Source organism: Papilio machaon, chromosome 19 (genome assembly GCF_912999745.1).
Source record: "Papilio machaon chromosome 19, ilPapMach1.1, whole genome shotgun sequence".
NCBI lineage: Eukaryota > Metazoa > Arthropoda > Insecta > Lepidoptera > Papilionidae > Papilio > Papilio machaon.
Genome location: NC_060004.1, coordinates 6,457,199 through 6,480,061, shown reverse-complemented (window position 1 = coordinate 6,480,061; position 22,863 = coordinate 6,457,199). Strand labels below are relative to the sequence as shown.

The 22,863-nt window shown below is 34.5% G+C and overlaps 2 protein-coding genes across 2 annotated transcripts in view; one reads left to right on the top strand and one right to left on the bottom strand.

Annotated features, from left to right (window-relative positions):
- LOC106709528 overlaps nucleotides 1-15,101 on the top strand; it is a 28,132-nt gene extending 13,031 nt beyond the window's left edge. The window contains exons 3-20 of the mRNA XM_045682355.1: nucleotides 3,401-5,131; nucleotides 5,399-5,602; nucleotides 5,855-6,040; nucleotides 6,244-6,430; nucleotides 6,810-6,883; nucleotides 7,308-7,423; nucleotides 7,630-7,704; nucleotides 8,414-8,530; nucleotides 8,616-8,763; nucleotides 9,156-9,234; nucleotides 9,639-9,773; nucleotides 10,546-10,671; nucleotides 11,063-11,171; nucleotides 11,386-11,454; nucleotides 12,624-12,709; nucleotides 13,247-13,329; nucleotides 14,559-14,668; nucleotides 14,932-15,101. Of these exons, the coding sequence (XP_045538311.1) occupies nucleotides 3,401-5,131; nucleotides 5,399-5,602; nucleotides 5,855-6,040; nucleotides 6,244-6,430; nucleotides 6,810-6,883; nucleotides 7,308-7,423; nucleotides 7,630-7,704; nucleotides 8,414-8,530; nucleotides 8,616-8,763; nucleotides 9,156-9,234; nucleotides 9,639-9,773; nucleotides 10,546-10,671; nucleotides 11,063-11,171; nucleotides 11,386-11,454; nucleotides 12,624-12,709; nucleotides 13,247-13,329; nucleotides 14,559-14,668; nucleotides 14,932-15,054 (3,758 nt within the window). The 3' untranslated portion in view covers nucleotides 15,055-15,101. The remainder of the gene's footprint in view (nucleotides 1-3,400; nucleotides 5,132-5,398; nucleotides 5,603-5,854; nucleotides 6,041-6,243; nucleotides 6,431-6,809; nucleotides 6,884-7,307; nucleotides 7,424-7,629; nucleotides 7,705-8,413; nucleotides 8,531-8,615; nucleotides 8,764-9,155; nucleotides 9,235-9,638; nucleotides 9,774-10,545; nucleotides 10,672-11,062; nucleotides 11,172-11,385; nucleotides 11,455-12,623; nucleotides 12,710-13,246; nucleotides 13,330-14,558; nucleotides 14,669-14,931) is intronic.
- A 1,646-nt stretch (nucleotides 15,102-16,747) lies between these two features.
- On the bottom strand, nucleotides 16,748-22,430 carry LOC106709520. The gene is made up of 10 exons (XM_014501342.2): nucleotides 22,336-22,430; nucleotides 20,346-20,429; nucleotides 19,994-20,155; nucleotides 19,736-19,905; nucleotides 19,537-19,666; nucleotides 18,847-18,988; nucleotides 18,504-18,595; nucleotides 18,070-18,211; nucleotides 17,724-17,920; nucleotides 16,748-16,923 (listed from the first exon to the last, which is right to left on the bottom strand). The coding sequence occupies exons 2-10, from the start codon at nucleotides 20,413-20,415 to the stop codon at nucleotides 16,802-16,804; spliced, it is 1,227 nt and encodes a 408-aa protein (XP_014356828.2). The 5' UTR covers nucleotides 20,416-20,429; nucleotides 22,336-22,430; the 3' UTR covers nucleotides 16,748-16,801.
- Between the last annotated feature and the right edge of the window lie 433 nt (nucleotides 22,431-22,863).

The following is a 22,863-nucleotide window of genomic DNA, read 5'->3' as shown; positions in this document are numbered from 1 at the left end:
ATTTATTACATTCATTACCATAATATTTCTTTTCTCATTACTCATTTAATTTATTTTAATTTAAATTAACTTATTTACTTTTATTTTATATTAATTTAAAATTAAAAAATTTTTTGATCCTACATTCAAATTATTTAAAATAAGTTTGTGGGCCATAGTTCTATATCCAAGATTAACACTGTATTATAAATAAATAAATAATAAATAATAATATCCAGTACTCGCCTCAATCTAACAGTTGGTTTCGTCTGTAGTGATGATCGTATCAATACATATCGTTGTCTCGGTTTTGTCAAAAATAATGTAAAAGGTGTCAATATGTATTACAACTGACACTGAAGTTAGCCCTAGTCTAATAATTTCCACATTAACAAAATCTCTGATAAAAAATATGAAATACTGAAAAAGCCGTGTTTGAAAACTTTTTATTTACAATATTCAGCTGTTTTTATTTGGAAGGGGGTCGTACAGTCATGCTATATGTACAACTAACTTTCGCCCGCGACTCCGTCCACGCGGAATAAAAAAAAACTTATTAAGTAGCTTAAATGTTCTTCCAGACCATGTTCTACATGTATTCTAAATTTCATCGAGATCCATTGAGATTCAAACATCCATCCATCTAAACATTCGCATTTATAGAATCAGTATAACATCATTATTAATGACAATTGATTCAGAGATAATAGAAAACCTATAAAGGAATAACGGCCGTCAACTCAAGATATGACAAACAGCATTCACGATTTATAACAATTGATACTGAGTATAACCCTTTTGTGCCGATTCCTTTATCCTTTGCATCTATCATTTATTAATAGACAAAGCTCATTGTTTGTACAATGAAATAAGGTTGTGGAATACACTAGACTAACTAGATTGATCCAGGGTAATTACTTGCCTATTATCTTAGCCTATTTCCAATCATAGCAAGTTCAGGTAATTTTATAGCAATTCTAATCTCCCAGCAGGTTAATTTATTTTTTTCTATATGTTAATTTATACACTGGGAGACGTGCGTATACGCATCTGAATATTCAAGTACTTGGAATATACTTAATAAAACTTTAACCTCAATATAGTATGTTTATCACAAGACCACGTTATTCTACAGAATGTGGTCAGATCAGATCACAGCAATCAACTGAACAGGTGTCTATAAAATATTTGACAATTTAGGAGCAGTAAACACAACTAGTTTTCAAACTTACGATAAAACTAAAGTAGGTCTTGTAAACTTGATTGTGACTGGATTTTTGAAAGGTCATCTTTTAAATATGTTATAACTGTGTTCTTAACGTAGAACTCCACTGCTATTACAGTTATATTGATATATATTGTGGTGTTAGTTTTCCGACAAAGAGAAGAACGTACATTCTGATTTCAGCGGTAAAACTTGATTAGTACCCTATGTGTTCTTCCAGACTTTGTGTGTCAAATTGTGTCAAATTTCATCGATATCCGTTAAGCCGTTCCGAAGATACCTCCTAACAAACATCCATCCATCTAAACATTCGCATTTATAATATTAGTCAGATTGCTTCTCGGAAAAACAATTGTTATGTAACATAGAGTTGTAAGCTAGCAATAATTATAATAAACATTATATTATGATCGTAACTTACATAATAGGTTTTTTAGTACAGAAAGTTTTTAAAACTACCGAAACACGACTTTCACCATATAGGGCACAAACTGGTTGTTCACATTTCCATACTGTTTTAATTTTGTATTATACATAAGACATTGTATGTTCTAACTTTAATTATATTCGCGACTTCGTCGGCGCGGAATTAAAAAAAAGCTTAGCTAGCTTCTTCCAGATATGTTCTACATTTATGCTAAATTTCATCAAGATCTGTTGAGCCATTCCGAAGATATCTTCTAATAAACGTATATCCATCCATCTAAACATTCGCATTTATAAGTAAGATTACGATTTCCCTTTATGCAACAACAATATATTTGTCGTGATCGCGACGAAAATATTGGTGTATAGGGAGAAGGGATTTTTTTGGATATGCGTAAAATCTATAACAGGTTAGACGTGATTCAGTTATTAATAAAATCGAGTAGAGACTACTTTATTACCAAATTTTGAGTAAAATATACTTTGAAGCATTTAAAGTGTTACATTTATAATCTGTTGTGTTATCACAATTATAAAATTGATTAACAAAAAACAAAATTATGCAATGCACTAGCCTAGCATATCTTTAATGCTGTTGGTACTTATATTCTTGCTATAAACTTATTAATAATACAGCTATTACTCAAGATGACTTGAATCTTCACCGGCGCGAGTATTTCGGCATTTCTCTTTATACACACGTTGGAATAGAAACCTCCATCTTCTGATACTTAACGTCGCTCGAGCGTGACGGAGAAACAGTACGTACGGTATCGCCACCAGTATACGCCGCTTTTAAACAGTATACTCTAGGGATGGAGACGCTACTTGGTCGACGGGTGTACATGATGACTTGAACTTTTTTGTTACTTCAAATTACGTACGTTTTGGTACCCAGCTGTAGGTGGTAATGAAATTTAATTGTTAACTTTGATGAAAAACTCTGATTGATTTGTCTACTATGATAAATTGACAATCTAAGTTAAGAAAATGTAGGTTTATATTTAGTTTTTTTATAGCAAAAGGTGGTAAACGAGCAAGCTGACACTTGAATTTGCCATGATAGCGAAGCGACCCTTTGAGAAATCCACCTACCTTTCCCATCCCTTCTTATAAGAAAAGGGTAATAAGAGGAAAGGGACTAAAATTATGGCCTTCGGCACGAACAAACTATATCTAGGTTTGTCAATTGCACAGAAATGACAAGAAAATGAAATGACAGACATTTAAAAATAGTTTAAATAATAATAATATAATAACCCGCAGTTCAGCTAACTGCTCGTATGTGCTGGTGACAAGTAATTTTATTATCAGTCGCAATGTGTTCTGTTACGTACAGCGGTCCTATTGTTCCCTTTACAGTACCGTACACTTGTCTGACATTATGTCACACGTCAAATTATGTCACACGGAACTCGCATTCTGTCTGCTAACTCTGTTAGCTTCGTGGAACGAGCTGCAAGTATTAGTAATAGCTTGTGTTCAGTTAACTGCACCGGAACCAGACATGGTTGGCATTGGAACAGTAATTTTCTTGAGAATTTTAGTCGCAACAGTAGAATAAACGGATTCTCTTTATGAATTTATTTAGTATTGTATATATGAATATATTTGTAAATTGTTTCTAGACTTGAGTAGATTCGCTTATTTTATTGAGGAAGATAGTCTTTTACATAATAATTACTTAGTATTTGGTTTAGGTTCAATATTTTTAGAAGAAGGTTTTCATGATTTGATTGTAAATCTATTTATATGATTCATTTGTTTCAGGTTATGAACAAATATACACAATATCACAACTATCACCAAAGTCTGAAATCAACGAAAAATTAAATCTAGACGATGTATTACAAACAACAAACACAGAAAACTTAGCTTTTAGGATAGAACCTAGTGCCAAATTTGATGTAGAACTAGATTCAGAACTAGAAAAAGTTGTGGATGGAGAAGAAGAAGTAGATAATCATTTTATAGTAGCGAGATCCGCGGATCCAAATGACAGAGAATCGAGGTCTATTAATATTGAAGAAATACCCACATCGAATCACAACGAAATCGACAACGAGTTAGAACTTCATAATAAGAGAAAGTACTATGAAATTACACCAACGAAAACTCTAGTATTTTTACACGATCAAGGTGAGGAAATGTTCGTATCCTCAGAAGGATATGGTGATAAACTTAATTTTAAGTTTCCGGGGGAAGCCAAAAGGGTCCCGAAGGGGCGCGCACTCGCTCCTACGGGGCCCAAAGTACGGCCGTCTGCAGTGCAACCGATATTTGCAACAGCTACCCATAGAGAACAAGGCCGACAAAATTCAGAGATTCAAAATATAATAACGGGAATAGTTAAATTATTAAACGGAAATGTTAACGTTCAAGCGAATACCCAGCTCTTAAATGGCAGACCGGGACGACCGATGGCTTCGAGAATAAACAATCGTGGGCCGCCTAAAATATCGGACGTTCCCCCACTACCAGATCTCGACCAAAACGTATCACCTCCAGCATTCGCATTCCATCCAACTCCTCCTCCCTACCCTTTCGATCGCCCGCCATATCATGGTGTCAATTTACCAGAGCAAATTGTTCCACCAATGACTTCTCATCGACCAGGGTTTCGTCGACCGTCGCCTCCTTGGCTGAGACCTCGGCCATGGCCACCCCACAGGAGACCGAACCCTAGCATGCAAATATACAAACCTACTCCACCTCCTCCACCGATTGATATCCCTAACTTAGATTATGGTGATCCTGAAGAAGTAGTAAACGAAAATGGAAGTGGGCATTTAGAAAACAATATACACCACGAAGATAAGGAAACAATTTCTCAAAACGTATCAGAAACAAATACACCAGAAGTTGATGAAGAAATTCAATTTTCCTCAGCGGACACGACAACTTCTACTACCACAACTACTACTTCAACAACAACAACAACAACAACAACCACAACAACAACTGAACCAACAACTACTACAACATCAACAACGACAACAACTGAGAAACCGACCGAGAAAACAACGACAACGACCGAAAAACAAACTGAGCCCCCTACTGAACCACCAACACAACCTCCAACGCAACCACCAACAAAACCACCAACAAAACCACCACCCACAAAACCCCCACCAACGCAACCTCCCACACAACCACCGAAAGATAAATTCCGTACAACCTCAGTGAAGCCCACAACGCAGAAACCAATTATTAACAAATCAGAAAAGGATAAGAAAAAAGATTCACAACTTAATAGTGAAAAGGATAATCAAACCAAAGACAAACAAAAAGTCATAGAAGAAAAACCAATCAGAGTTTCGAAGAATCAAACAACAGCGGAGCATTTTATACAATCATCTATATCGGACATTAGTTCAACAACCAGCTCCTTACTTTCACCCACACCTACAGAAGGGCTCGCAAGTCATGTTCCTGCAGTTGTGCAACCCAGTGTTAATGAAGACATCACATCATCCTCCATCAATTCACAACCGCTGCCGAGTAAGTAAAATTGCTATTTGAATATAACATTTAATAAATGATGGTCGGAGTATTTGGACCTAGATTATCGGGTCAAAAAGTTGCTGGTTACTGCTTTATTCAGATCGTTATCGACTTAATACAACAGTTAATAAATTCGATGTCAAAATGAGTAGTAAAACTAGAGTTAGGAAAGGTTATTTTTCTTAAGCAATATAGAAATAATTGGAGTTTTAAAAATGTAGGCACTGCTTTTTACCTTGAGTATTTCGTTAAATCCTCTTTCAGCTTCACAAGGTATACCGTACCATCCTTACCGGCCTAGACCTGGTATAGTGCTGGATGACCCAGATTTCAAGCCACACGGCTCCCGGTATAGACCAGAAGCTTCCGTGATCACAGCACAAGAGCCCCAGCTACCGGGATACGGAGAAATTTTCGATGTTACAGTCTCTGCTATACAAGGCCCGGGCGAGAAAGGAGGCGCGTCTGGTAAGATTTCTTTTATAGACCGAATTAATTTTTATATTGTTATCACTTTCATTATATTTGAAACTCTTTATCTATGAAAACTCGCGGATATGTTCACAATTGCTTCTCATATATAGCTGATGCGACCATTCATTTGCCATTCAATTTGTTCGTCGTATTTTCATTATCATGTTTAATTTAAAGTGGATCAATAAAGAACAGCCAAAGGGACCTACTGCCCATTAAACTAAAAACTCAAAGACTATTTTCCAGTTCACATTCAGAACGTACACGCTGCAGCAAATGATCCTGATGACATAATTGTCTCCGCTGCCGGGTCCCAAGGCTTCGTGTCAATCGACGGCAAGCGGACGTACCTCAACTTGTTTGATTCCAGCACAGCCAGTATACAGCCTACCAATGTTCAGGCTGGACCACATCATACACGTGAGTTATTAGGTGATAATTTTCATTATTAATTCTCTCTTCCTTTAGTGTTTGTGTGCTATTGAATTCTTTAATAGGGATGCAATTGAACAATTGATCAAAGAAAAATAAGCCAGGAGAAGAATTGGATTTTTTTTTTAGAAAATAACGGTATTTTATTTATTGTCGTTTTCAGACTTCACCTTCTCACGTCTAATAGTTTAACTTCTTTGTAGCACCACCACCACAGTTGCCGCAACCAGCACTGGGAGCTGCAATCGGCACCGGAGTGGCCATTCCCGCCGACGATGTACCTCCGGTCCCACCGCGCCGCACTCCGCCGCACCCCGCTCATCCCCCGCATCCCCCACACGCCCCGCATACCCGCCCTCAGACATACCGCAGACCACAACCCACTGTGAGGTTAGTATACCACATCTGTAGGTACTAATACCCCTTTTACATTCAAAATTAAGTTAAATTATTATTATTACTGTATATTATTAAAGCTTTATAACATTTAAAAACATACATACATACAAACATACGTAATGGTGAAGTCATACAGACTGGTGAGAAGTTAAAAACTAGTTTCCTCGTAAGTTGGAAACTTAATATCATGACTTTAAATTATTTCTGCTTTTCATTCAATGACGTCATTATATTTAAATGTACACCGTCACCTCTCTAATTACATAACATCTTAAAGATATAAGTTTTTACTTTCTAACATTCTTAATTGATCTGAAAAAGGCAATTCTAGTCTACTTATTAAATGCATTTTAATATTTCTCGTGAATAGGATAGACACGTGTATAGTTGGTGACGACTCAACGTGTGATCAGGCTCAGAATGAGAAGTGCAGGACTGAATTAGGTATGTCAAAAATATTACTACTGTTAATTTTTAGCCGACTTCAAAAAGAAGAAGGTTATCAATTCGACTGTATTTTTTTTATGTGTGTTACTGCGAATAAAAAATACTTTAATCGAAAGGAGGTGCTTGCAGATGGGTCCCATTTTTTTTTTTTTTTTAAATAACTAGAAGACTAGTAGATTATGAATATAGCTTCAAAATTTGTTGCGAAAATTAGGGACATTTTTGCTTTCAGCGCTTACGTAGGCTAAACTATAGGACCTACATAAAAATGATGTATGGCGAATTGTAGCTCTTTAAATGTGCTAAATAAAAGTCCGCAATAGCATATATCTATCTTTTATAGTTTTCTCACAATAACCATTTTTACAAATATAAATATTTAGCTGTAGCCCTAGATTAAGTTAATGAATTTGTATTTTAGGTATTTCTAGTTGTCAATGCAGACCTGGGTACGCTCGGCGTACACACAGAGACCCTTGCCGGCGTGTTGTCTCCTTGTTGCTCAATTTAAGGGTAGACAGACTTTATGATAGAAAGGTAATTAGAATTATACAAATCTAGCAATATCTTGAACATTTACATTTACTAAATTTAGTAGCTTATGTAAAATTTCAGCGAATTTCCTGCAGACGTTCTGGAGTTACCTTCTAACAAACATCTATCCATACATCCATTCAGACATTCGCATTTATAATATTAGTATGATGTAAATGAATTATTCCATTTGACTTTATTTATTTCAGGTTGCTTGGGATAGTAAATTGGCAGACAAAGATTCAGAACCGTACCAACAACTAAGCTATGAAGCGGTTAGAGCTGTAAGTTATTTAATCAGATATACAAAGTTGTATGGGTTTTCATTTGTCAAAATACTTGTATAACACCACCAAAACCACTAGGTGTTTAACAATGGTAGACGTCAGCAACAACATCAGTTACACGAATTGTCCTCGCTCAGTGAAATACCACGACCACACAGAAGACAGACCTCAAGTGGAAGTGATTCCAAGTACAGTCTGATGAGTGTGGTACTGGAGGACTCATTTTAGTCCTCTTTCCTTTCCCACCCCTTTTTCTTATAAGGAAAGGATGGGGAAGGGGAGGTGGATTTGATGGAGGAGATGCATAGGAAGGTTAAATATTCTCTTTTTGTGCGTCTCCTCCTTCGTCGATTGAGGGTAGGCAACAATCTGCAATTGCGAATTTCTATGGACAGCGGTCGCTTCGCCATTTCGGCGAATTCATGTGGCCGTTTGCTCGTTTGCCAAATTTTTAAAAATAAAACAAATAATATTAAATATTTGTTCTATAGTAATTTTTTTGTGTTGTGATTTAAAAATATTGTGTTTTTCTCTCAATAGCTCTTGTACTAAATTACCTCCACCTTTTTAAAGTAATTACAGGAAGACTGAACAAGCTTGAGACAGCTTTAGCTGAACCATTTCCCATAAGCCAAAAACTATTTTTCTTCTCTCTTTAATTGATACTTTTTTGTAATTTTTTTCTATGGATAATTTTTTTTTTTAGATCGACTCAGCATTTTCTATGACTCCTTTTTCTGATGACTTTGTTAGCGGTTCTGTTAATTCAATACATCATGGTGATCCCCTCAATCAGGGTGTATTCGTTAACTATACTGTTTTGGTAAGTTTAACTAGTTGTCGCATTCGGTTCTGTCCGAAAAAAAACTGGTTTATTGGTCTTTAGTAATTTGTATTAATACAAACAGATGCAAGAAACAGCGGAGACACTTCGTTCAGCTGTCGCTACAGATATACAGAAACACTTGTTGGGTGTTATCCGACGTCGGTCTAACAATGTGGGTGCTTCAGCTCTTTGGGTTGACAGTCCAGCTGGCAGCGTATTGCCACTTGCAGGTAATGTCTGTCACTAGCGGCTGCACGCGACTTCGTTAGTACAGAAAAAAAAACCTATAACTAGGCCATAGTCAACCACACTGTCTCAGTGCGGGTTGACTTCACATATATCATTAAATTTCTTCTCCGATATGTGCAGCATCACGATGTTTTCCTTCATTGTAAGAATTTCGGATAATTGTAAATAAAAAAACACATTGGTACATGGTTGGATTCGAACCAAGGACCTGCAGATTGCAAGTCAAGTGCTTAGCCCCTGAGCCACCGACGCTCTGATTAAATAGTTGGAGAGTTAGTTTATTAGTTGTAAGGTAAAAAGACGGAAAGCACAATTTTCTGTTTTTTTTTTGTTCAAAAATTCAATTTTTAAATATTAGGTTAACTTTTTCTAGATGTAGACGAGTGTGCATCATCTGATCTCAACGACTGTCACCAGCTCGCCTCCTGCACCAACACATGGGGAGCTTTCAAGTACGTCATACTATAAAACTTACGAAAAATTTTTATTCATTAATTCAACCAATCATTCATTCTTATAGTCATCTTTTCCTTTCCACCCTTTTGTTATAAAGAAAGGAAGGTAAATGAATTTGACAGAGAAGGGGGCGCATAGAAATGGGATTCTTTCTTTACCTCCCCTCTCTCAATTACTCGAATTACCACCTTGGAACATTCATTTCATCTTTCTTATATTCAATCATTCAGTCATTTAATCATTCATTCATTCATTTAATCATTCATTCATTCTGTCATTCAATCATTCATTCAGTCATTTTATAATTCATTCTGTCATTCAATAATTCTTTCAGTCATTCAATCTTTCATTCATTTGTTCAGTCATTCAGTCATTTAATCATTCATTCATTCATTCATAGATGTGTATGTCCGGACACAACTCTGGACGCGGCGGAGGGTTCACCGCGAGCTGGTCGCGAGTGCCGCGCCTGCTCCGCCTCACACTGCAGCGACCGCGGTGTCTGCAGATACGCTAACGGACAACCTTACTGCAGGTATATAATATACAATTTTCTCATACATAACTCATTAAAACTCGAAAATACCAAATTTTTTATCACATTAGCTACATTTATTTCACTTTATCTTACAACTAGTTGTCGCCTGCAACTCCGTCAGCGCGGAATCTAAAAAAAAATATATGTGTTCTTCCAGACTATCTACATTTATGCTAAATTTCATCGAAACCAGTTTAGCCGTTATGGAGATACTTCCAAACATCCATCCATCAATCCATCAAAACATTCGCATTTATAATTTTAATAAGATTATCATGAAAAAAATTACTTGCTTTTGAAATTTCTGCGTGAAAGTCATAATGCGTTAGTCATAAGTCGTTCTAGACTAGAATCCACAAAGAACTTTGTACTTAGTATATAACATAAAGTGTTTTTGTACACCTGTGGTATAGTGATACTTCCACTTAATCGTACTGCTAAAGTATTATATAGTCTATGAATGTGGCGCCTTTATATTTAATCTATGCCAACTTCCTCCTCTCTCTCTTTCTCTGTGCTATCTATGTTCCTGACAAGAAACAAAATGTAAAGTTAAACAAAAAAGTAATGAGATTGAATGTGGATGGCTATAAAGGTAGAGGAAGACCAAAGAAAGTATGGATGGAAAGAGGATATGCGAAAGAAGGGGTAAATTCAGATATGACAGCTGATAGAGATGTATGGAGAAGTACATACTGTGCCTAAACTCCATAGGGATAAGGGCAGGTTGATGATGATGATGATGACTAAGATGTGTATATGTATATAGTTGTACATCTGGATACTACGGGTCTACATGCGAAGTGGATGGAGAAGTGGTGGGTGTGGCTGTTGGTGCATCTCTCGCTGCTGCATTAGTCATAGCTCTCACATTAGCCGCACTTCTATCTTGGAGGTGAGTACTCTATGGACAGGATATTATCATCAGCTCATTAGACGTCCACTTAGGGGAGCCTACCCTAAGTTAGGGGTGACTAGGATATAGTCAACCACGCTGACTTAGTCCGGGTTGACTTCATACATATCATAGAATTTCTTCTCAGATATGTGCAGCATCACGATGTTTTCCTTCATCGTGAGAACGTTGGATAAATGTACATATTTAAATCAGTGGTACATGGCGGGATTCGAACTCAGGACTTGCAGATTACAAGTCAAGTGCCTAATCCCTGAGCCATCTATGCTCTAAAGAACAAATTGCTTGTATAAAATTTTAGAGAATACAGTACATATTAGTAGAATACAGTACACAGGATCGACTAATTTATTATAATTTGATTCTTCAGTCGCAAATGGTCTCGGGAACAGAAGGCAGCAGGAATGGGCTCTCCTGTCTTCAACTACATGGCTTCAAACACTATAAAGACGCCTCCTGTCGGACAACCGCCTTATCAGGTTATAAGATATTATTTATTAACTAGTTTTAACACGCGATTCCATCCGGACGCAGTTAAAAAAAAAACTTAATTAGCTTATGTAGTTTTTCAGACTATGTTCTATATTTATATCAAATTTCATCAAGATATGTTGAGTTGTTTTGGAGATACTTTGTAATAAACATCCATCTTTTATCCATCCATTTTCTAATTTACTTAGGAATTTATTTCAGGTATCAATAGAGGAACGTATGCGGTGGGCGCAGATTGCTGAAGCAATGGCGCAGGCGAATCATTATGCGGTGAGATTATTTATCTATAAATCTATAGCTCCTACAAATAAGGGCTAATGTACAAATTGACAACTTTACAGTAGAGGCTTTCAAAGTTTCAACCATACAGGAATATATACCATATACATCTGTAAATGTGTATTTGTGTTTAGTGCATGTTAACTTAAACTAAGAAGTAACTTTTAACATAAAAAGTAAAAATTATTAATTTGGAGCGTCGGTAACTCAAGGGTTATTAAGCACTTGACTTGCAATCTGCAGGTCCTGGGTTCGAATCCCGCCATGTACATGTATGAAGTCAACCCGCACTTGGCCAGCGTGGTTGACTATATACTAGTCACCCCTAACTTGGGATAGGCTTCCCTCAGTGGGGACTTATAGTGAGCTGATGATGATTAATTTGTTACTTTTTATTTATACATAGGAGCCATCGTAATTGATAATTTTTACTTTCTTAATATTAAAAGTTACTTCTTAGTTTAAGTTAACATGCACTAAACACAAATACACATTTACAGATGTAATTTTTTTTTGGCTAAAGTAAAAGGACCTATGTGGTATATTTTCCTATATGGTTGAAACTTTGAAAGCCTCTACTGTAATGTTGTCAATTTGTACATCGGCCCTTATTCGTAGGAGCCATTGACATATAATAAAATTGGAGTGTCTTTATGTGATATCAGAAAAAAAATTAATACACATAATTTATTTGCGTTCTAAATAAAGAAAAATATACTTTTTTGATTTTTTTTATCTGTATCTCTGTCCGCATGGATAAGTCTGTTCCGGGTAATCTCCGGAACGGATGGTCCGATTTTGACGGGACTTTATCAGGAAGGTAGCTGATGAACACGGGAATGTTATAGGATACTTCTTTTTTTTATATTCCACTAGTAAATATATATATATATATATATATATATATATATATATAGTCAGAAAGTCGTGTTAGTTACACTATTTATAACTCAAGATCGGTCGAACTGATTTAGCTGAAAATTGATGGGGAGGTAGCTTAGAACTAGGAGACGGACATAGGAACTTTTTTATCTTGTGTGCATTTTTTTTATTCCGAGCGGACGGAGTCGCGGGTAAAAGCTAGTTAATAATAAAATCACTAATAAAAACAACTATTATCATGATTTTTTTTTAATAAATTAAAAATAAATTTCTTGTAGCCCGACCCAGCACAGACGATGGCTACCCGTCCCTCCTCCGCCATGTTCGGAGGATATCCAACACTACCGCCGGTACCTCTACCCAGGTAAAATAGCGAACAAAACAATATCCATAGACATCTAAAAAGTAAAAAATTGCAAAAGACTTGTCTATTACGAACAGAAGAATGTACAGAATAGGATTTTTCTTTCTTATGTCATCATCAGCCCAAGTTAGGGGAGACTAGGCCATAGTCAATGCTGACCAAGTGCGGGTTGACTTCACACATATCTTTGAATTTCTTCTCAGATATGTGCAGCATCACGATGTTTTCCTTCAACATAAGAAAGTCGAATAAATGTACATATGTAAATCGAAAAACATATTGGTACATGGCGAGATTCGAACCCAGGACCTACAGATTGTAAGTCAAGTGCTTAACCCCTGAGTCACCGACGCTCTTTCTTATATAAATAAGCAAGAATCCAAAGAACCGCGATATTTTTTTCGCTTATAAAGGTTTTTCTTCTGCCAATTCTACTTCCCCTTAATTCTTTCGTTAACAATTTTACACTGATATTAAAGTTTTAATATGTATATATCCATTTATTACATCTTTGTATATCCATAATCCATATTATAGAATGGGTATACATGGTCACCACACGGGTACACTGAACACGGTCACGTCGCGACCCAACACCATCTCACATCACAATATGTATGGTGAGTTATATATCTATTTTTTTATATCATAAGGTGGCAAATGAGTAAACGGCCACATGTATTCGCCGAAATAGCGAAGCGACCATTGCCCATAGATATCTGCAAATCCAGCCTACCTTCAATCAACGGAGAAAGGAACGCACTGAAAGAGGATATTTCTCCTTCCTACACGTCCCCTCTTCCATCAAATCCCCTTCTTTCCTAATAAGAAAAGGGGTGGGATAAGAAAGAGGACTAAAATGAGTCCTTCGGCACCACACTCATCAGACTGTAGTTGGAATGACTTCCACTTGACGTCTGTCTTCTGTGTGGTCGTGGTATTTCACTGAGCGAGGACAATTCGTGCACAACAGTGTTGCAAGTATTTAAAAAATATTTCATGGACATTAACATATAGTAAATTGACAGTTGTCATGTCTCTAATCATAAATGTAAAAAACAAAATAACAAAACTTAACACTATTTTTTTAAATTTGTAAAAAAGTATGTTAAACTTGTTATTGCTTTTCAAACATACAAATAAAAAAGCAGAAAGTTTGAATGTTTTTTAAAAAAAATTTCAATCCAAAAATTACCATTTGTACAAATTAAAAGGTTTAACCTGAAATTCTGAAAAGAAATTTATTCATAAATATGTTAACATTTTGTTGCCCTAAATCTAGTTCTGTTATTAGACTTTTTTTATCACATCTACGATTTTTTATGTTTTTTTAAATTCAAATTTTTCGTTTTTTTTTTAAATTTTGGAGCGTAATTTTTTTCGCAGACATTAAAAAAAAATGTATACATGTATTGCATTTAGGGAGTAATAGGAGGGAGAAAGAAAAAGCCTCAAGTTACTTTTTCGTTCAAATGCGCTTGCACAAGTTTTTTCACAGCTCATAGTTCTACAAAATATAACGCAAAGTTAGATAACAAAAAAATTTTTTTTCCACAGAATTAGTTGAGTTTTTCAACTTGATGTATTTTTTAATATTTATTTTTTAATTTTTTAATATTTAGTAATATTTATGTTTTAATTGAACCTCCATAACTTTAAAATATTGCTTGTTTTTCTTGCCATCTTATATCTATAGTCCATATTCCAGAACTAGATTTAAGAGCACCTAATCTAACATTATTAAACATCAAAACTTAAGAGAGCAAAAAAATACCAGTGTTGTCTTTGAAAAATCATAGACAACGATATTTTTTCCCCATTTATATTACAAAATAGTCGTAATTAACAGGTTATACAAATCATATGGCGGAGTCAACAAGTTCCGAAGCTTCGAGTCATGTACAGGACCGTACTGACTTGTTGGTGCCGAGACCAAAGTCACGGGCCAGGAGTATGCATGTATGTCACTAAACTAGTATATTAATATAAAAATAAAACTTATAACTAATTACTGTACGATACATTCTAGAGAAAAAAAATCGAAGATCTCGTTTGTACAAAAAAAAAAATTAAATTAAGAAATAAAAGCCATTTAAAGATATTTTCTAAATTTATTTATTTTTTAACATTGCTTAATTGGATTTATAAAAAAAAACTACAAAAAATGTGATTTTTTTTTCAAAAAAGACCGAAAAAAAATCTTTTTTTTTATTTTATTGCAGAATCAAAATGGTATTTACTACGACGTGGAGTATGAAAACAATCCTGAACCTATATACGGCAGTAAAGGAATCCCGCTCTCCACCTACACGGTCAGTAGGGGCCCGCCTTTCTATAGGTCATAGTTATTTGTATGTCATGTCTTATGATTTCATGTCACTCGTGGATCTACACTGTTTTTTTCTTTAATTAGTCATTTTTTGACGATTTAAAAAAAGCGATTACGAAAAAAATTCAAATTTAACAGTTACATGTCAAATAATTCTGGAAAAATTTTTAGAAATTTCATACTAAAATTGCGTCGACTTAAATTATGAAGTGGAGTATTTTTTTAATGTTGGTTATTTCAATATTTTCTATTTTTTGTTTGTAAATTGTTTCAAATTAATTTCAAATATTATAAAAAAAAACCGTTCAATTTTTTTTTCTAATATTTTATTTTAAAAATGAATAAAAATCTTGTATAATATCACAAATTGTGACGCATAAAAAATATAATTAAAATAGCTTTTAAATTGTATATAAAGTAGATTAGTATTTTATTAACGTAAAAAACTGAAATATTAAGAAACTCTTAAAGTGATGACGAAAAAAAAAATATTTATAGACTGAAGATAGTTTTTTATAAATAACAAATGTAATTAATATAATAATTACTAAGATATTGAATTTTCTTTTCATAATGTAAAATATAAAGGTGCGTTTTCACTGTCAAAAAAATTTTTTACAAAAACTTTCTGAAAAAAGGCATAACACTGTTTTTTTTACGTATTGAGGCATTTGAAATAGTGAAAAGTGATTTCAGTGACTTTTTTATTTAAAGCGATAACTTATATCAAAGTTATGTCTCAATTTGATAGAATCAGTTCATTTTTTTTTAATTTGTCAGATTTTTTTTGACAAAAGAAAACTCTAAATATTAAGGAATAAATATAGTCAATGGTCAAACACGAACTGCATTTATTGTGTACATTTTAATCGAATATGTATTAAGGCTTTATTTTTTTATGTCATATTTATAGATATATAACCTATAGATACCTAATCCTTAGCATAAAATAGCAAAAAATAAAAAAAAACTTCGAAGGTCTTTGATTAGGGTAAATACCCTTAGTGTTGTCATATAAAACAAGATAACATTTAGAATGTCGAATCTTGATTAGACGCAATTTTATGAAATGGTCCTTCTATAGATTATATATCTATGGATTATATATTTATGGTTTTTTATGTTGTTGTAGAAATAAAACATTACATACTACAAAAAAATCTTTTATTTTATACCAATTGAAGAAAATATTAATAACTAGCTTTTACCCGCGATTCCGTCCGCGCGGAATAAAAAATAGAAAACGGGGTAAAAACTATCCTATGTCCGTTTCCTGGTTCTAAGCTACCTGCCCACCAATTTTCAGTCAAATCGATTCAGCCGTTCTTGAGTTATAAATAGTGTAACTAACACGACTTTCTTTTATATATATAGATTAAAAAATAAAACATAAAAATAGTATCAATAAACTTTATTACTTTCTTATTTATTCAATAATTAAAAAATGCAAGATTGGTCTATTAACTATACTAATTAATAATTTAACTATTACAGAATTAATTATACTCAGTCAATATTTTTAAATATGTCTCACCCTTATCTATTTTATTATTTCTACCAAAAACTACTATTTCGTACGTGAAATGTACAATCATACGTAATCGTACAATTATACGAGCATCAAAATAAAAAAAAAACAATGCCTTTTATAAAACAAAATTAAATTTTCATTAAGTAATAACAAAATATACTGAATCATAAATTGATTATTATAAAATAGTGGAATACCGATTATTTTATTAGTAGAATACCGCTGCTAGTATTTATTTCTTGAGGTAACAGTTATTGAGCACATTGTAGTTGAACCTGTAACCGGACTCCGGCACTCCGTCAGTCACCAGGTTGTCGCTGTGGAAGTGCAGGTATACCGGCCCGGGGGGAGCGGCTGGAAGGGAAAAGTAGTTTTTTAGTTCTTATGAAGAATTACGTTAATGTCTACGTTGGATTCTATGATCAAGTTTTTGACTAATTAATACGTGAAACAATTTTTTATTGTCAGTATTTAATTTATAACTTGAAGTCCTTTAGGGATATATTTAACACGTTCAATGCCATATGTTTTATGCATCAAAGTGTACTCGCAGAGCGACTAATTGTAGGTTTCTGAGACTAAAATATTTGACAAACCAGAGATAACGATGTGTTTTAAACGGAGATTTCGGTTTCAGAAATGCACGGTAAGTTGCACTAAAGGTGGGTACAGACTGGAAAAATGTAACATGAAATGTATAATTGTGCCTTTCATTGCATGTTCGCTGCAAGCGTGGACGCATAGCGCGCTCTTAACGCGCATTTACTACGAACCTCCCGCGTTCGTCTGTTTGTCCCTTTGTGTTCGTTCGAAAAACCGACAAATCACGGATCGCTCCGCGCGCGGCTTGTAATGCTCGTAGCGTGCGCGTGAAATGCACATTTCGCGCGCACAAGACGTCCAAACTATGAGAAATTGTTACAAAGTGTGTTTCTTTCATGATACATTGCAGCAATGTGTACGGTGAATTCTTTAATTGCATGACACATTGCATGTTACGTTTCACTAGTCTGTACCCACCTTTAAATGTTACGTCTATTAATATCACTTGTGATTATGGACAAGTGCTATATTTCTACATCATGTTGTTCACGTCTAGTTAATCTAAGCTTAGGTATAAATAAAGTCCTGTAAACTAAATCTCTGATACTCACAAGCAATGATCTGGTTCTGTGCACTAGTGCCACAGAACTTGGACCCTCTGAGCCCCTCGACTGTCTCCGCTTCAGGTATGAAGAGATAGTCCTCCGACTGTGGTATCCCCTGGGTCACAGGGTTCACCTGGCAATCGGTGTCCACCTGCATGTTCTGCTCATCGCGGTACGCCAGTTCAAAGTTTGCAGCTGTCAGTCTGCAGGTTAAATAATGTCACAAAATTGCCTTTTCGACTTGTCTGTCCCGAATATCCAAACTAATAAAACTAATAATTTTTTAAAAGAGTGTACTCACTACTGTGCGGAACTGTACTATTCTTTACTAAACCGTACTATAAGTACTTACTTAACGCCGCAGACATCTGGTGTCCGCTTGAAGCAGGTGGCGTACGCGAGGTTGGCAATGTAGGGTCCGTCTCCGCGGTTGTAGTTGAAAGATTCTATCACACCGGACCTGTCCGGGAAGTACTGCAGGCAGCCAGGGGGCGCTAGAATAGACAATAACGCTTAAAATACGAGTAAAGTGTATTTAAATATGTACCGAACTATGCATGTACGGATTATCTGTATAGCTACAACTTACTAATATTATAAATGCGAATATTTAGATGGATAGATGGATGTTTGTTAGTTTGTTCTCCGGAACTGCTCAATGGATCTTGATGAAATTTGGCACAGATATATAACAAAGTCTGGAGGAACACATAGGCTAATTACGTTTTTTTAGTGATTCCACGCGAATGGAGTCGCGGGCGACAGCTAGTTATTATAAGTAGTCACCTATGAGGTACTCATCCCTGTCAGCGGAGGAAGAGAGCGGGGTGGAGGGCAGCGAGGAGGTGATCGCCTCCAGGATGCCGTCGCGGAACTTCCTGCAAAATTACATGCAAAACTCTAGTTTCAAACAATTTAATGAAAAGCTCCCAAACTAAGTTACCAGTATTTTAGAAGCTAATGACAATGAATTCAACGCTCGACAGCACAGATTCACATTTTAAAAATTTCCTCACTTCGGTGAACTAGAACCACCGCGACCGGAAACCCTAGAGGTCAATTTGGGCTAGTTTGTGACTCAGTGGCTTAAAAGATCTGTTATTGGGTTTGGACGTCAATCAGTACTTACCCGAGGGTATTGAAGCACTCAAGCTGTGTAACCTTTATCTTCCAAGTAGCCTGCGGGAGGTGCGGCTGCGTGTTGCGGTCCGCAATCTTAAAGTTGATGCGAATAGACCGGCTGTTGGTTGAGGCGTTAACTCGCACATACACTGCGAGACAATAAATATATTGAATAGGCTAATTTTCAACTATTTTCTCGTTAATCGTCAACAGTCATTCCTTAAACAACAAAGAGCAGAAGCTTAATATTGAACGTTAATTCGACGCCCCCACCGAATAACCCCGTAATAGGAAAAAATCAAATTTTTCAGGAGAAGCAAAAAACCGTATTTCTTTAGTAACTTCATCAATAATTATTGTACAAGAATCTTTCAGATACCAAAACAAAGCTAATTTTTATAGTTACATTTTTCATTCATGTATTCCGGACGTATTCTGTGCTATGAAGGAAAAATGATAATACCGGAAATAAAAAAATCTGTTTCAATAATGACTTTTTATCTCCGTAATTAAAATTAAGAAAAATATAAAAATAAATCACAACGTGTAATAGGACCTTTAGATGCCGAATTCGACGGAAAAGCAAAAACCCGTAAGAGTGCATTACAGGATTATTCGATGGGGTGTCGAATTGGTCAACAAGAATTAAATGACACTCAATGTAGTTACTTGTAACAAATGTAATTATATAACTTACAATGTTGTCCGCTATTGTCACCGCACAGAGAGGGCATACTGTCAGAATTGGCTTGTAGGTTGGTGACTTGGAAGATATCATTTCTGCAGGTGTAGCCTGGACGCTGCGTCACATTCTCTACTGCCTCCACCTGAAACATTTTTGTTTTAGCGCCATCTACTAACTACATTGTTAAACTAAATCGTATAGTTAATCTTACCGTTGTTGGTGGTGCAAGGTTGAAAGTTTCAAAGTCAATTCGCATCTGACAGACGTTGTTATTGTTTATCTCCACATTGTACGAGCATTCTAAGCCAGAAGACTCTTTATTCAGTGGAGGGTTGATGAAAATAGCAACTTTCGTGTTTGTTCTTATATCGCAAGCGTTTACTGCAAAAAAGCGCCATCTTGTGAGATAACATGTAATTAAAAATAACTAGATTTTGAAACAAAATATATTTTAAAAAAAGAAACTTACGTGAACAACACGTCGCAAATACACCACAAAATCCAATAGCTTTCCCTCCTTGAGTATTGCACTGATTCCTTGAAAGACAAACACCGCCCGTGCTTCTGTCAGATCCCAAGCATTGTTCACCGTTACCCACTGTGAATATGCTGCCCGGGGCCTGTCTGGGAGCTGGATTTTAAAATAGTAATATAGTTAATTTTCTTTTTATTATTTGTTTTTTTTTTTAAAGTCACAAGGTAGAAATTTTTAGCAAGTAGTATGAGCACTTACCAATAGATGGCACTCATTTAATATTAAAATACTTAATTATGTTTTAATTTAGGTTTCAGATAAGTAGTAGTTCAAAAAAATCACTTACACCTATAGAGATTTGTAGCGAATGTACATTGCGCCGCGGCTAATAATAGCAACACCTTGTGCAGCGCCATCTCTTGAAATTTACCTGCAACCAAAGTATTTCACCGGATAACAATAAGATCTTCGCGACCGTTATTAGGCGCATACAATCGATTGAGTTGTAACTAAACATCTGCTATGTTATTCTTACTAATATTATAAATGCGAATGTTTAGATGTATGTTTGTTAAAATGTATCTCCACAACCAACAACAGCTCAATATATCTCGATGAAATTTGACATAAATGTAGAACATAGTTTTGAACAAATTGTAGAATAAACGTTTTGTAAACTTTGTATAAACACAGGTATAAACTGTTCCTAAGTTAACAACATCTCCAAAAATCTTTTAACCAACAACCAATTAACGAATCCGCAGTGAAATTTAAAGGTAATATTTTAACATTAAAACACACCGACATTAAACTGATAATATGAAAAACTCTTTCGAGAAGCGGTTCCGTTACAAAAAAAAACAACTGGTTACGTCGATTAACCGTTAACAAGATATGGACGTGTATGATTTTTGTAATAAGAGAACCGTAGGCACAGTTAACTGTAACGTAGAGATGTCAGCGGGTTACAAATCGCTGATAATTACATGTCAAGATTATTGAAAAGAACTTTAGACAGGCAACTGTTAATGTAATATGTTCAAGTTACCATGGTAACGTTAGTAATTCGGCATTAGAAAATTACGTTATGTCTAATTAAGGGAAGATTTGATTGGTTGTTTATTTGCATTGAATAGCCTCGGAAACAATTGAATTGATTTGAAAAATTCTTTTACTATTGAAAAGCTACACTAATCCCGGGTTGACATAGATTATATTTGTTACTAGATTTTTTAAATCTGCACAGACGATGTCTGCAAATACTAGTTGTTAATAAATCGGGATTCGAACTTACGGCCCACTAAGTCGATGTCAAAACATCTAACGGTAAACTTCGATGCAAATAAATAGCAGTTAAACTTGATGTACCGTTACCCGATAAACTGTAAGATGAAAGTTTCCGATGCATTCACAAACGAATTACGTTTAAAACTCACCTTCAACTGGATTTTGTTTTAATTTTCATTCAATGATTTAAACTTAATAATAACAGTTAAATTATACGACAAAAATTTTGTACATTTACAAAAAAAAACATTGTATTATCAAAAACAAATTAATTAAAATAAAATCAGAATATAAATGTGCATTAAATGTGCTTCAAGAAAAAGAAAATAAGGGATAAAAACTAAAATTGAAAAAAAAACTCAATAATTAAAAAAAATCAGAAAGAATATTTCTAAATAATTAAAATATTTTTTTTTATTTTAGTAAAAACATTAAATCAAACATAAAAGGGAACTTAATTCGACAATAAGTGTGTCATTGAATGGCAAATATTAAAAGAGTGCATCCACCTTTTGCTCGAAATAAAAAATAAACTCAATCAGGTTTTAAGGATAAAGATACCGTAGGCTTTATTACGCTCAGTAACATTTAGACATATTTATTACGTTTATGTACTAAATAAATGCACTCGTTTAATCCAGCCGAGAATTTTTTATAAGTTTTTCATGTAAACTTGAATTCCAACTTCGCTCACATAACCTAACCACCGTAATTTCTAAAACCACATTTTTATCAAAAACTTTTATTTCATGAGATTTTTAACAGAAAGGCTATTTTATTTACACTTCAGGTTTATAATTTTGCTAATAAGAAACAAAATTATAATAATGGTTTTTTTAACTAAAAAAAAAACAAACCTTTTTACACTACTTCTTATAAAATCTTAAAGAGTTCACCCCTAATTAGACAAGATTACTTAAAATAAAACCTAGTAAAATATTATTATTTTATTACTAGTGATTATTTGAAATTTATTATCTCATAAAAATTAACGTTAAAATGATAAAAAAAAATTAATAAAATAAATTGAATATATAAAAAGGACGTACGTGCGTCGAAGCTCGCCGCGGCTTTGGATGTGATTTGATTATGTAAGTTAAAAAGCTTTTTATAGCTTTGAGATATACGACTGGTCTCCGGTCTCCGGTCTTTGGTACGCGTGTGCGCCGCGTCGACAAACAAACTTTAAAATGGTCAATATTGTTCTTTTTCATATTTATTCTATTTCCGGTTTTTGGAATATTTATATAGAATATAAATTATATTTCAAGTTAAATTCCTTTGATTGATTAGAAATGTGGCGGTTAGTGTAATTTGGTTTAGCATTTAATAAAGTTAAGTTTAAGTTTAAGTTTTTTGTCTTAAGTACTTCAATATTACGAAGTCGTTATTCGCTTGTTAACAATAAATTCGTCCTATATCTACTTTGTTTATTTTTTTGGATATTTCAAATAAAGTTTTGGTTGTTTATAAATTTAGATTAAGGTCTGCGATTGGTCCACTCGATATATTTTCGTTTTTAAAGATTATTTCTTTTGCAACAGGTTTGTTGATCCTAAGTTGAATAAAAATGTACC

Excerpts from the sequence above, each read along its gene's own strand:
- LOC106709520 (XM_014501342.2), bottom strand. The coding sequence starts at position 20,415 with ATGGCGCTGCACAAGGTGTTGCTATTATTAGCCGCGGCGCAATGTACA. Across the intron at positions 19,667-19,735 it reads ACCTTGCACCACCAACAACG|GTGGAGGCAGTAGAGAATGT; the intron begins GTAAGATTAACT and ends AAAATGTTTCAG. Across the intron at positions 18,989-19,536 it reads TGACAATAGCGGACAACATT|TGTATGTGCGAGTTAACGCC; the intron begins GTAAGTTATATA and ends ATTGTCTCGCAG.